A 14,591-nucleotide genomic window follows, 5' to 3' on the forward strand; every position below is an offset into this window, starting at 1 on the left:
TTTTCCATTTAGAGCCTTGTGAACGCAGTTTTTACTCTGGCAAAAAGAATATATTACAAATATTAAAACTACAAGTCAACAACTGCTCCAGTAAACAAAAGCCCGTGTCCCACATATCCTAAAAAACAAACCACAATACTCTGTAAATGATCGTTTTCAGCTTCCCGGCTGCTTTCCTGAATCCCCCCAGTCGTCCCCCCCACCGCCGCCGGTGTGGAGGCCAAGGCAGGCCTGGCTGCCCGGAGGACAGGTGGAGGCTGCTGGACAGGGAGACTCCCCAGAGACCTCCAGCAGGTAGACCAGCATTCACCGCAGACCCTCACGTGCTCACTATGTACCAAAGCAGTATTACAAGGTAGGAAGTTATTCCCTGTAAGGGTAATAATGTCTCGGTGATCTTAGAAGGAAATGTACTGCTTCGACCTCGGTGACCGGCGGCCTCTGCGAAAGAAGAGAGAGGATCCTGGAGGAGTGGTAAACGCACCGTTTCTTCATCGTGCGTTTGGTATGTTGTTTCTTGTGTGACCTCGTGTCCTCGCGGCCTCCAGGGGCTTCACTCACAGCCACACGGCTCTCCAGATGCTCAAGAGAGCTCAGAAGATGAAGTCAACAACGCTGGGGCAGAAGAAACGCCAGGGTCAGTGCAACAGCATGGATGTGAATACTTGTACTTCTATAAGTACACAGCAGTCTCTGATAGTACCTTCTAGAGGCTGCACGTCTTATTGCTCTTAAAACATCTTATACTTACAGGTGTTTGGATTATTTTGTGATTATACTGTTTAACAATGTGAAGATGATGAGGCTTCCTGTCTCCTCGTCCTCAGTCTTTCATCCCAAAGAATTCTCCCATTATGGGAGCAACTGCTGCTTGGACATGAATCCATTTTGAAAGGCGGGCGGGGAGAAGAAAAACTAAACCACACTGGATTTTGCCTCTTTTCATCTTGGTTTTTGTGCCGAACCTTTCCGCGCCGCGTACCTTAACGAGCCGTAACGGGCAGCGGGGGGGGTGGTGGGGGGGCCCGGCCCTGTCGCCTCTCGTTGGCCGTTACGCTCGGGGGAGCCGTGAAACCCGACGACAGGTCGCCCCGCTTGCTGCACCCCCGCCCCGAGGAACGGTAGCCCCCCCGCCACGGATACCACCGCCATGTGGAGGGAGGCCGCTCTTTGATCACAATTTCATTTCCAGTGGCGGGGGCCGCTGCGCCGACCCACAGGTCAATGTCGCCACTAATTCCTGATGGCATCTGCAACCGGGGCTGTGCTCCAAATGTTCCAGAATGTTTGGGCCTGGTTCTCTGCTTCTGGTTTTGGGCCTGCCTCGTCCTTCTTTGACCCTCCCTCTCTCTCTCTCTCTCTCTCTCTCTCTCTCTCTCTCTCCGATGCTAGATCCCTCCGTCCATCTTGCCTTCAGAAGCTGCGGCTACCCGCCCGCTCCGATGGCGGCACGAAGGCGGCCGGCGCCACACAACAGGAGTGATGTGAAAGGTACGAGTCGGGCCAAACAATAGGAATCCCTGCACAAAAGGACAAAAACCCACAAAGACCCGCTAACATCTGGCTTTTTCATTGCCATGTGGCGTTCGGTGAAGTGAAGGTACAACACATTAAATCACAAGGGATTTTTTAACTGTGAAAAAAAAGTGACATTAGTCTGACATGAACAACTAACGGATTTATTATAACTTAATAGTCTTTGCAGTAAATGACGATCACAATGGAATCTCACTGCAAAGGTGGACAAGACGCAGCAGCAGAAAGAGATCACACATGTGTTTGTTTTGGTCATAAAGAGGATTGTTGCCATAACGGCACACGGAAACTGGCATTTCTCTTTTAATGTAAGTGTGACTGGGACCTTCTTGACTGAACCGAGAGTTCAGAAGACCCACTGTGCATCTGTGGGTCTTCTTGTCTTACTGGTTATCAAACACAACATCTCTCCTCCCTGAAGGCCTCGCCTCGATGGTGGCGGGTATGAAAGCGAGCGTCGGCAGAGTTCGCAGGTTGCCTTTGGGGTGCGAAGGCTTTTGATGGTCGGAGGAGAGGAGAACTTCCTGCTGTGGCCCCCTGCCCTGCCCCGAGGTGGAGAGACGATTTGACATTGTGACGTCCACAGCCAGACTTTAAAGGGAGGAAAGAGCTGGAGGGAGGGAGAGGACGTGGGGGGGGGGGGGGGTGGGGGGTGGCGGGGCTTTTATCATGCCTGTCTCCGTCTTTCCTCTTCCCCCCCCCCCCCCCCCCCTCATCTACCAGGGTTAAGGCCTCCCCTCCAGAGAGATCCGGGGTCCCCGGCGGTCATCCTGCAGTCAGAGAAATGACGACCGTGACTGACCCCCCCCTCCCCCCCCCCCCAGTGAGAGAATCTCAGCATTCGAGTGGTGTTTGTTTGTTCTTCACACTGTGTTTACCGTGACCTTCAGGTGGATGAGGTCAAGAGGTCAACCTCTCGGGCCAACTGCCCAGCACCGCTCCAGATTCCATTACCACCATATCTCCAGCTCTGTTTCTTTCCAATATTCTTATCTCTCGTCTTCCAGTCACGTCTCTGGTGTTGTTGAGCGACGAGGTGAAGCCCCTGATGGAGGGGGGGGGGGGGGGGGCTCCCATCCGCTCCCTCACGCTCCTTGTTGTTTTTTTACATTCAACCGAGAGGGACGCTGTAAAAGGTAGAACTTCCACCAGCTCGGTAGCAGAAGAGGCCCTCCGGTGCGTCGCGGCTCTCTGTATCTCCCCTTCCCCCCCCCCCCCCCCCCCCCCCTGGTCCTGACCTGTGAGAGGCCCCCCCCCCTCCTCCGGATCCATCCCCAGTGCCCGAGGAGGACTAGCCAGCCCGGCCCGGCCCAACCAGCGCTAACGTTTCAGGCTTTGAGTCAAGCCCTCCTTCTGGAGGTGATTAGCCCCAAACCCATGACAGATTCTTTCCGAGATATCCGACGCGCCGTGTTTATTTTATCCGGGCTCTCTGTGTGGATGTGCTGGACATGAGTAACCCACTTGAAATGGGTATCGGCTTACATACCCAGAGAGGGAGATACAGAGGGAGAGAGAGTGGAGCAGAGCCACCAAACGCTTTGTCTTGGAGGCAAGAAAATGTGGAAATACACCTCCTCCTCCTCCTCCTCCTCCTCCTCCTCCTCCTCCTTCTTCTTTTTTTTTCTTCTTCTCTTCTTTCGTTAGATGGTTTGCATCACGCTCCGCCCGGGTGCTGCAGATGTTGAAGATGTTTGCGTGCCTGCGAGCGTTTTTTTCTCTCCTACTTTCCACCAACGCCTCGCACTCATCCCCCCCCCGGGCTAACGCACACCCCCCTCCCAGCCTCCACCCGAGCAGCGATCCAAGCCCGCCAAACATCCGCCCTTCATGTCAGACGGACGCACCAGTACGTATTTTGATTTCAGCCTGGAACCCCCGACCTCCTGAGCACTTAACTCGATTTCACACTTCAGGTCGTCTACAAAGTCCGGCCGAAACACAATCATCTTGTTTACCCTCCGTCCTCCAGAGTGACTCCACGTCAGGCTGTTTATCACCGTTCATGTGCATTCAATTTCAGCCCCGTACTCACAGCGCTTCTATTTATCCCTCCTCCTGGTATGCGCTTTTTTTTGAGGGGGGGGGGTTTGTGTGTGTGAGTCACTCCGGCGCGGACTGAAAAACACGCCGCGATCCGGCTTCCAGGCCTTTGGGAACCGGGGACACAGAGCGGCTTTGTGCGTGTTCGGGGGGGCAGGGGGGGGGGGGGGGGGGGTTGTGACGGGGACGAGGAGGCGAGCGCCGGGCTCCGCGGGGCGGATCCATCACGAAGCCTCGTGAGAAGCAGGTCTGAATCCTCACTGCTCGTCACGGTGGCTTTTACCTCACTGGACAAATGATGTAAATATGCCAAATAGGAAAACTTGGTTATGTTTGAGCTTTTATGTTATGAGAAATAAAAAATGATCAGTTAACGATCTAATCGGGCTGTTTATAGATTACTTAATACTTCAAAGAGGTCTTGGGACTTTTACAACCTGATTGGTCCGATTATCTGAATGTGTTTCTGTCCGAATCCCCCCCCCCCTCCCCCCCCTCCTCCCCCTCCTCCTCCACAAGTCTCTGATAGTAAGTCAGAGCCCCCCCCCCCCCCCCCCCCTCCTCAGCAGGGACGAGATCGACTAATGGGCTTAAGAGCCCCTCTTAACAGGCATGACTCCTACACCCCCCTCCCGCCAGCCCCCCATGTCCTGGAGGGGGATTCAGGGGGTTGGAAGGGGTCAGGAGGGGGGCTCTCGTGGGGAGTTCAGAGGGGGGGGGGGGGGGAGTGGAGCACACATGTTCTGTGCTGCTTTCCACCTGAGCACCAGGTCCAATCGTCCACTCAGGTGAGCCCCGGCGTGGTTGATGCTCTCGCTTTCCACAAGCTGCTCTCAGCAGGTATTTTTTATTTCTGAGGAATGAATTCTCCTGGGTTTTTTTTCAGCTGACTGTCACTCTTTGAGTAGCTGCTTCCTGCCTCCGCTGCCCCGGAGGAGGAGGGGGGGGGCGACGGTGGGGGGGGGCATCTATCACTGGACGTTTTTAGTGGGGCTTCTCAATTAACCCATGAAAACCTCGGAGCTTTGTGACCCACTTTAGGACGATCTGTTCCTGCGGCTCTTTGAGGGCGAGCGAGCGAGGTGGATGAACGCGTCACCGGTTGCAGCGTCGGGTTCCGTCCACATTCATTATCACACCCGCACTGTCAGCGCTACGCAAATGTTTACTTTGAATTACGCTCTTATTATGGGATTTCAGCTCGGCTCGTAAATCAGCCGTCTTTCTCCGACGAGCTCTCGGAGGCGCCGCTCGGATTGAATTTTTTGGAATGGCCTCCTGTTGCATCTTTTCAGAATGTTTTCAGAAAGTTTAAACACATCATCATTTAGTATCCCACCCCCCCCCCCCCCACCCCCCCCAAATCCCAAACTCTGATCCCAGTGCTGTAATTACAGTGAAACCCATCAGACTGTTTGTTTGTGAAGCCTGTTAACACAAACCCGTTCCCGCTCGTTCACTCTGGAGCTGCAGAAGAAGAAGAAGAAGAAGAAGAAGAAGCATGTGGCGTTGATTTGTTTTGTGCTGAGTGCAGGTCGGGAGGCTGAGCCGGGCCTTTGGACCGCGGGGGTGGAGCGGGTGGAGCAGAGAGGAGCTCGGGCTGCTCCCCCTGACAGCGACTCGGAGAGGTGAGGAACACGCTGAGGGTCACGAGGGGCTCTCATTTCTCTTTTATAACCCCCCCCCCCTTTGTCTTTTTTAACCATAATTAAAAGGTCTATTTGATCTGATCTTTATTTCACATTTTATTTCATGTATTATTTTTTGTATAGGCTGTTGTTTCTGCTTATTTAACCAAATTTTCAAACATTTTAATTAACATAATGTTTATTTTTTGATTGTTTAACATCTAAAAATCTTTGCAAATAGGGATTAACAATATATGTTAGGAAACTATTTGCATAAGTTTCTTTTTAATTGAAATGAACTGATCATTTCTTAAAGACTAACTCTTTCTTTATTTAGCTTTTTTCTATTTGGAATAAAATGATAAATAATATCTTACTTCCCCTCATTGGAGAGAGCAAAAAATACTCCCATAGTTTTCATCTCTAAGGTTTACAGTCAGTCTGTAAGTGTCTAACAGGCAGTGAGCATGCCCCCCCCCCCGTACAAATGGACATTACCGCGCCTGTCATGCGTTTGTGTGATGACGTGTCAGAAGGAGGAAAGCGGTGTTTGAATGTGTCGTCTGGTCCTCAGCCTGCGTTTCTTACCTGAGATCCGCCCAGACGTCCTGAGGGGGGGCCGAGTGCAGCTTGTGGTGAGCCCCCGCCTTCTTGTTCTCATGCATGTGACACTGTGCAGTATTTACACTCAGCAGTCAGTCATGTTCTGCGCTGTAGGTTCCCTCTCCTGGAACCTGTCTCATCGAATGAGTAAGGCAGGGGGATGGAGGGGGGGGGGGCTCCACCATGACACTTTCATTTGGATCAACTGTAATTTCAGATTGAGCGATCCTGACGCCCCCCCCCCCCACTGTGAGAGAGCGGCTTGAGTTATGATCACTTCCCTGTGTGTGTGTGTGTGTGTGTGTGTGTGCTGCGTGCAGGCCGACCCGGGACACAGAGCGAGTGCGCCTCACGCCGGCGTCGCCCCCCCCGGAGAGTCTCCTCGCAGGAACCCTGACGGCCCCCCGGGTGAGTCTTCGAGGACTCGGCGCATGTTTTTCCCCACACAGAAGGAGGTGAAACGGGACCAACGCAGGCGGCTCCTTCACCTCCGAGGGGAGCGTTACATTCAAACATGTCACACGCCGCATGTGCTGCACTCTGTGCTTGTTTCATACATATCCGTCACATGCTGGACCAATGCTACGCCAATCACTGACCAGCTGAAAGGACGTCTGAGCCCAAGTCAAAACTTCCCAATTCATCAATAAGTCACTGACGACGTCTTTGATCCGCGATTAGTTGGTTCCAGTAATTATTTAAATTAGAAAACATCAGTTTCTTTACTCCTCCAAGTTTAACAGATTAAGCCTGATTGTGTGTGTGTGTCTGTGTGTGTGTGTGTGTGTGTGTGTGTGTGTGTGTGTGTGTCTGTGTGTGTGTGTGTCTGTGTGTGTGTGTGTCTGTGTGTGTGTGTGTCTGTGTGTGTGTGTGTGTGTGTGTGCACCTTTACGACCAGCATGTTTGTGTACAGATGTTTTTATGTTTTACACACTTGCACCCACGGCTCTCGGGATAAAAGCTGCTGCTTATTCAGCCTGGACCGAGTCCATCGGGTCGGCTGCTCGTAGAGGGAGGGCAGGGAGGGAAGGGGGGGTCGTGGGGGGGGGGGGGGGGGCACAAGGTCGGGCCGGGGACAGAGTGCCGTGAATTTCTGACAGGAAACTGGACAGGAGGAGAAAAAAAAAGCAAGTCCTTTCAGTGAAGAATGAGTGGCCCTTGTGCTCAGGAGTGACAAAGATGCCAGTGACACGCTGACGGCAGATGACCACATGAGACGAGCCCAGGAGTCCCAGTGAAGGAGGCCCCTGTCCCCGCATAACGAAGCCAAATTGGATTCCGGTGATGATCTCGGAATGATTTCCACGAGGTGCAGCGGCGCTGCCGTGCTAAGCGGGCAGACCGCTGCCCCCCTCTGGGAGGGGGGGGGGAGAAAGCCTCTTTGTGTGCGCGGAAACGCCACATTACCACATTCAAATATGAACGTATGTGTTCTCAGTAAGCCAATCAAGTGCTTCATAAACTTGTGAAGTGCATCTAATGGTCTCCTTTAAAGTCAGCCCTCATGAGCCGGTAAAAGAGCCAAACTAAAAGGATTCATCAAGCTGCTCCTGAGGAGGCACCGGGTGGATGTTCAGGCTGAAGTCCAGAAGGCGACGAGGGGGGAAGCTCCTGCTCCTCCTCACCAGTGAGACGTTGACACGCTTTCCGTCTCTGTCTCCAGGTGCCACGGCTCCGTCTCCTCGGCGGGTCGCCTCGGCTCTGTGGAAGAGGGAGCGCGTCTCCCACAGAGACGCTGCGGTGCGGATGAGCGGCGGCTGGGGGGGGGGCAAGAAGAGGGACAAGTGAACTCTCCCACCGTCCTCCCCTGTCCTCGCCCAATCAAGAGAGCAACGGCGGCTTGGACCAGCCCAAATCTGGCCGTTTTCTCATCGACGAAACGACCAGAAACACAACCGCCCGCTCATTCAAAATGGCGGAAGGACACGTATTTATATTTGGTACCCATGGTTGGGTGTAAAGTTTAATAAAGCCCTGAAATTTAGGGGCGATTTCCTCATATTTAGCTCCCGCTCGCCAACTGCGGCCTCGAAAACCCGGACTGCTGGGGACAGGTGACATGAACACCTTCTGAATAGAGATCTGCCTTCAGTCCACCACTCTTCCTTACCCCGCGTTTACTTTTGCAGCCATTGGTGTCCATTGGCAGCCATTGGTGTCCATTGGTAGCCATTGGTGTCCATTGGTAGCCATTGGTGTCCATTGGCAGCCATTGGTGTCCATTGGCAGCCATTGGCAGCCTTTGGCAGCCAAAGTAAGGAGTAAGCAACTTATAAAAGAATTGAGGAGTAAACTCACACAAGCAGAAAGGTTGTACAGTCACAGCTGATTTACAGCTCATCTAATGTAGATGACAACAGCTTTTTTTTTTTAACCCTTTTTGACCATGTACAAAAATATATTGGAAAAATTTCGTGGAGGCTTCAGTTGTATTTGCACCTAAATATATTGGATAGTGTAAAATCACACAAATGAACACATTTCTTGATCTTGCAGAGTTTGGGCCTCACAGAGGTTTTCTGGTCTTCTGTCCTGAAGACACTTCAGAGGCCTCGCGGTGCCGGACCAGAGTGGGGGGGGGGGGGGTCCACAGCCCCTCACACAGAGACTGGAATATGAATACGGTTGTAGCTCTGCTCGGTCACACATTCTTTAGAGGGGAAGGTGAGGCTCGCTCCGTGGGGGGGTTGGGGGGGGGGGAACTCACACATCGGCTGCAGCTTTTGGGCCCTGAAGGTGACCATTGTGAACTTTTCACATTTTCTCCCCAGCGTGAGCCAACGTATGGCGAGGTCAGCGTGGAAGCCCAGATAACCCCCCCCCGCCCCCCCTGTTTATTTTGACTATTTATTTCCCTCCTCCCGTGGCCAGTGAGGCTCCAGGTAACGGCCACCGACCCCAGAGCGACCCAAAGCACACGCCGGGCGCTTCGCAGGTGGCGACGCTCCTGGGCTCCAGGTCCTGGTAACACGATTCCTCCATCGAGGAAAAACGAAGAACCTCGCCCCCCCCTCGTGTGTGTGTGTGTGTGTGTGTGTCCTGCACGAGGAGGATGTTTGGTCTTTATGTCAAGCAAGAAAAAGGTTCTCTCATTTAATGTCAATTTAAATGTGGATATTTATACGATTGTTTCATATATTTTTTACAAAGGATAAATGCCAACGTTACTGTTCACTGGGCAAAGAAGCACAAATTGGGTTTTATTAAACATTAAAGCGTTTTGTTACAGCTGCCAAAAAAGGAAATCTTGTTCTCACAAGAATGTAATATCAATTACTAACTTAATAACAAACTTTTTTTTCCCTCTTTACCTCCCTCTTCAAATGTTGCCCATATATATATATATATATATATATATATATATATATGGGTGTGGGGGGTATGTATATATATTTATACACACCACTGCATAGATATACTATTTAAATTTAAATCCATAAATATATACAAAATAAATAATAAATAATAATATATAAATGTTTTATAATTATTAAAATATTCGAATTCATTCTGATTTTTGTATCATTATCATAATTATTGTATATTTTAAATGTGTGTGTTTCTCAATCCTCGTTTCTAGTATCAATGTGGAAATAGATTTCAAATAAATAGATCACATCAGAGAAAAAAAGGATTCATAGTTTTGCAAATACTCCATAATATTAGCATCTACGATCTGTTAAACATGCTCCCAAATATCGAACATCTTCAGCATAAGATTCACGGATTCAATGATTTATAACTCGTTAATAGTTTTAAGACTCAATGGATCGGAATCCTCATGAAATGCTCTTCTCTGTTTACTGATATCCGGACTTAAAAACACCCTTTAATAATATATAATATATATATAATAGAATTGGTGCACGTGTTCATAGCGATTGTATTTATTTAAATAAAACTAAATACCAAAAAAACACAGATCTACATTTTGTCCAAGCTGCACAAGTTTTTGTTAAACTACCAACAAAAAAAAAAGAATTAAACATCAACACGGGATTTTATACAGATGTGTAAATTATTGACCTATTTTAAATATAGATGGTCTCATAATAATAATAGTTTGTGAAGACGCGAGGCTTCAGTGACACAATAAAGTCCGAGTTTATTGTGTTCTTCTTCAAAGCTCTTTGACAGTAAATTAAACGACTTGCTCCTCAATTAAAGAGTCAGTTTGGTTGTCGCGTGGCGGCAGAATCCCTCCAAACCGCTGCCGGGTTCGGGTTCGGGTTCGGGGACGTGGGAGGAGCTGCTGCTTCAGATCCAGAGAGGAGGGGGGTGGGGGGTCTTTAAGGAGCTCACTCTCTTCGGGGCTATAAAGACGTTGTGGCTTCAGGACGGAGCGAATCATCTCCATCTGCGAATTATCGCGTAAAACCCCCCCCAAAAAAGCCAACCGTCGGTGCGCGACTTGTTGGATTCTTTAGCCGCCGCCGCCGCCGCCGCCGTCTCTCTCTCCTCATGGTGACCGCTGGTTGAAGCGGATTCGGGGTTTTGACATGATGGAGTATTTGGACGATAAGTTCGCGTTGAAGAGCCACGCGCTGAAGGCCGGCGATTACTACATGGAGCAGGTCATGGAGAGCCTGGACAGCGCGCAGTACTTCACCAAGTCCTCCCCGAAGTGCGCGCAGGCCTTCGGGCTCCAGGGCGCCGAGCAGCGGCCCCCGGCCTGCGGGGACCACCACGGTGCGTACCAGTTGTTCCCTTCCTGTGCTTCACAATTACAAGTGGACGGGAATGAATGCGTTAAAGAAGAAAGAAAGAGAAACATTTTTACGATCTTGTTTTTTTTTTTTTTAATTTCAAATATATTTTAAACGGGCATTTAACACAATTTATGTGTTTTTATACCAAGAGTTAATTGTATTTCCATATGTATTTACTATTATTAATACATTGCTCCTTTATTGCAGCCAATTACGGTGCGCCAAAGACGGACGAGGACACTTTGCACGCGGACCTCGGGAGGCCGATGGACAGCTGTTGCACCCTGCGCGCGTCCCCGGTGACGACCGGACAGGACAAAACGGATTTGGACGACATGGGGGACAAGTGCGACAGTAACGTGTCCAGCAGCAAGAAGAGGAGACACCGGACGACCTTCACCAGCGCGCAGCTGGAGGAGCTGGAGAAAGTCTTTCAGAAAACTCACTATCCAGATGTTTACGTGAGGGAACAGCTGGCCATGAGGACGGAATTAACGGAGGCCAGAGTGCAGGTTATTAAGACTCTTATTTTGTTAACTGTCACTGACGGATACAATAATTCATAGAATGCAGACAGCGACAACGCGTGAATTGTTGCTCATCTAAACATCCAAAAAGACGCATTGAGTAAATAAAACTTAATCAGATTATTTTTCCAGAATGTAGTTGCACTTCTTTTAAAAAGCAAAAGCCACTTTTTACTTAGTTGAAAAGTCCCGTGAATGCATCACCTGGCGTTGACCTGTCACGTGCTGTGTGTGCCCCCCCTCTCCCCCCCGTCAGGTGTGGTTCCAGAACAGGAGAGCCAAGTGGAGGAAGCGGGAGCGCTACGGGCACATCCAACAGGCCAAAAGCCACTTCGCAGCCACCTACGACCTGTCGGTGCTACCGAGGAGCGACAGCTACGCGCAGGCACGTTTACCGGCACCGAAGCCCACGTGACGCCATTTTAAGTCGATTTTGGTTGGTTTTTGTGATTTGGTCAAATGATTTTGCCTCGGTGAAGTTTTTTTTAGTTTTTACGGGAAGAAATGATCTAAAATACGAAATAGGTGTTGCTGTTCTTTACTATTTTGTTTATTTGAATTCCCCATGAAATAGCAGTTCAATTCTTTTTAAACTCTTAACTTTCATGTAAAATCTATTAGTTGATTTTTCACCTTCAGTAAGAATGAACTTAAAGTATCTCTTTGAAGGCCATTTACTCTAAATTATTTTTTAACACCCACCATCTTCATGGTTTTATTCTGAGGGGCTGCAGAATATGAAGGTATTTGTTCAAATATCCTTCATAGCTGCATTTATATTAATATATATATATTTTTAATTCTGTCCTTTTTTGAAACTGCATTGACAATATTATGTAAAAAGAAAGTTGCACTCGTTTACGTCATCAAATTGAAAGAAGAATTTTGAACGTGAAAATCAGCACACATTTAAACAGATAACATACTGTCATCCAAAAATGGATCTTCACAATGTCCATGATCAATGGGGGGGGGGGGGGGGGGGGGCGTTTGAGGGACAGTTTGACGCCTGGAAGGGTCCCAGATAACGCCCGCCCACCCGAATGACCGCTGGCGTCTGCGTGCGTCGCCGCTGAAGGGCCTCGGATGGCGTTTCGTGTTCGCTGCCCATTCGTCTTGCTGCTGGGGACAAAGGTCGCGTGCGGGATGAGGTGAGGCGAGACGCTGAGATTACTCCACATGGAAGTATGCAGCTCGGGGGGGGGAGGGGGGCAGCTCTTCTGTCCGCCCTGGCTTAAGCCCAGGTCAGAAATGTGCTGGACAGCCCCCCCACACACACATGTTTCTGATAGACCCCCACTCCAGCCTTAGATCTCCCCCCCCCCCTTCCCAGCTGATCCAGATTACTGTCATTAAACGTCCCGTCCTGCTGCCAGCGGGGGGGGGGGGGGGGGGGGTTGGTCCCCCTCAACACTGTGGACATTGATTGCGTTCTTGTGTTTTTTTTTTTAAAATTTGGGTTGCTTGAGGTTCTGGCCCTCATTGTTATGTTTTTTTGCGGGGGGGGGGGGGGGTTGAGCTGGTGCTCGTGGATGGCACATGTCCGGTTCTCCAGCAGAAGTTGGTTGAGCAGGTGGAGACGGATCTCTGAGGGTTTGTTCAGGTTTGATGTGATGGAGCTTCGGTCAGACCAAGTTCTCCCAGAATGGGTCCGGTTGTGTTTACGGGGCGGGACGACATCTCCTCTGTTATCTCTTGGTCCCTCTGAGGCGTCGTGACACTTTTAAAAATGGTGAGTCATGGAATGACCTCCACCCTGGGAGAGCTTGGATCCATCCGCACACGAGACTTTGACCTTCTATCGGTAGGTCAAGAAAACGTTGAGACATGATGTTTTTCCCTCCACGTTGATGCGGTGGAGGCGGAGGACATTTTATATTTTAAGTGCTCAAACAAAAACCCACAGCAGCGTCTCAAGTGTCCTTGTTAATGTTCTCCACCCCCCCCCCCCTGAGGCTGGGACTCTGTGGAGAGCATGCCTGTAGACATCCTCTACTCGCAGTACGCTTTCAACTGCTGCATTGCATGTATCACTGTGTTCGATGTCATATTCTCCCCACTGAAGCCTCCTTCCCCCCCCCCCCCCCCCCCCCCCCCTCTTCCCCCCCCCAGCAGATCCCCAACAACCTGTGGCCGAGCCCGGCCCCCGCCGGCCCCGTGGTGTCGTCCTGCATGCTGCCCCGAGGCTCCCCTCCCTGCGTCACCTCCTACTCCCCCCGCTCCGCCGAGCACGGCTACGTGGGCTTCCCCAGCCAGCAGAACCAGTTCGGCCACGTCGCCCTCAACAACTTCTTCGGCGCCGACTCCCTCCTCACGCCGGCCGCCGCCGGCGCCGGCCACCACGCCTTCGAGGCCAAGCCCGAGTTCGAGAGGCGCTCGTCCAGCATCGCCGTGCTGCGCATGAAGGCCAAGGAGCACGCGGCCAACATCTCGTGGGCCATGTGATCGCGGCCATGCCTGTAAGGTCGGGATCATGCGTGGCGGGGGTGGGCGGGGGGGCGGGGGTGGAGGGGGGCGATGATATGTTTCTGTTTGTCCACATCCTCAGATTAGACATCGCCGATGTGTTGTCGTTGTTGATGGAAATCTCTCGTCTGTGTTTTTCATCTCAATCGGAGTCAAGAAAAAACGCGTCCAGCACAACAAACAAAGTAAAAGTAAAGGAGCTCAAGGTTGTAACGGAGACATCAGACCTTTTGTCACATTGGCTCAATGGCTCATCTGTCACATGCTGACCGTAGAACGTGAGATGGACTCATCTTCTTCCTCTGCTTCCTTTTTTTTTTTTTTTTTGCTCGTAAAGACATTTTGGAAGATCCCACTGAAGAAAATCAACCAATCAGAGTCTCCAACGCAGCTGTCCGTCACCGGTCATGTGGCCTGGCGCTTCACATTCAACATGGCGGCCGGCTCATGAACTGCATCAGAGACTCCTCCATCAGAAGCACCATGGGGGAGGAGAGGAACCACACATATTCTCACGGGTCACCGGACATAGAGGACATGGTCACAGGGACATCTGCCGTCGGGTTGTGCGACCTTGAGTGGACTTACACACCGTCGCCATTTTGTTTTTTATTGCAACCAGAAGTGACAGGAGATGGACTTTTTTTTTAGTGACTTAAACGCAACAATTAACCCCCAGACACCTTGAAAGGGTTAAAGTTCTTTGCCCAGAACACGGAAAACTCTGTCAATCACAAAGTAGCCCCGCCTTAAAGCATCTTCTGCTTTTACGGTCTATTTTCATCAAAAGTGGACCGTAGTTTACTCAATGAACTTCATGCTGTGTTGAAGAAGACTTAAAACTAGAGACTGAGACCCTAAACTCGTGTTTACAATGTTTACTGAGGGAATAAACCAAGCGAGAAGTAGTCATTTTCTCATTGACTCACATATAACCAGACTTCTATCTGCACCCGGAGGAGTTGCCCCCCGATGGCCATCAGAGAGAATGCAAGTCTCCGGCACTTCACCAGAGGTTGTCACTTCTCAGGATATGAAAGTTATTTATTTTTGCCGTTACCGGCTGTAGCTTCTGGAGA

At 50.5% G+C, this 14,591-nt stretch overlaps 2 protein-coding genes across 2 annotated transcripts in view; both read left to right on the forward strand.

Annotated features, from left to right (window-relative positions):
• The window catches only part of lrriq1 (leucine-rich repeats and IQ motif containing 1), a 24,239-nt gene extending 15,189 nt beyond the window's left edge, over positions 1 to 9,050 (forward strand). Inside the window, exons 19-27 of the mRNA XM_062562954.1 lie at positions 161 to 294; positions 403 to 474; positions 549 to 637; positions 1,393 to 1,491; positions 5,114 to 5,207; positions 5,782 to 5,842; positions 6,131 to 6,218; positions 7,474 to 8,474; positions 8,582 to 9,050. Coding sequence (XP_062418938.1) covers positions 161 to 294; positions 403 to 474; positions 549 to 637; positions 1,393 to 1,491; positions 5,114 to 5,207; positions 5,782 to 5,842; positions 6,131 to 6,218; positions 7,474 to 7,598 — 762 coding nt within the window. The 3' untranslated portion in view covers positions 7,599 to 8,474; positions 8,582 to 9,050. The remainder of the gene's footprint in view (positions 1 to 160; positions 295 to 402; positions 475 to 548; positions 638 to 1,392; positions 1,492 to 5,113; positions 5,208 to 5,781; positions 5,843 to 6,130; positions 6,219 to 7,473; positions 8,475 to 8,581) is intronic.
• A 126-nt stretch (positions 9,051 to 9,176) lies between these two features.
• alx1 (ALX homeobox 1) lies at positions 9,177 to 13,511 on the forward strand. The gene is made up of 4 exons (XM_037452093.2): positions 9,177 to 10,499; positions 10,727 to 11,031; positions 11,303 to 11,431; positions 13,162 to 13,511. The coding sequence occupies exons 1-4, from the start codon at positions 10,310 to 10,312 to the stop codon at positions 13,489 to 13,491; spliced, it is 954 nt and encodes a 317-aa protein (XP_037307990.2). The 5' UTR covers positions 9,177 to 10,309; the 3' UTR covers positions 13,492 to 13,511.
• Positions 13,512 to 14,591: the final 1,080 nt, after the last annotated feature.

Source organism: Pungitius pungitius, chromosome 6, assembly GCF_949316345.1.
Source record: "Pungitius pungitius chromosome 6, fPunPun2.1, whole genome shotgun sequence".
NCBI classification, from domain to species: domain Eukaryota; kingdom Metazoa; phylum Chordata; class Actinopteri; order Perciformes; family Gasterosteidae; genus Pungitius; species Pungitius pungitius.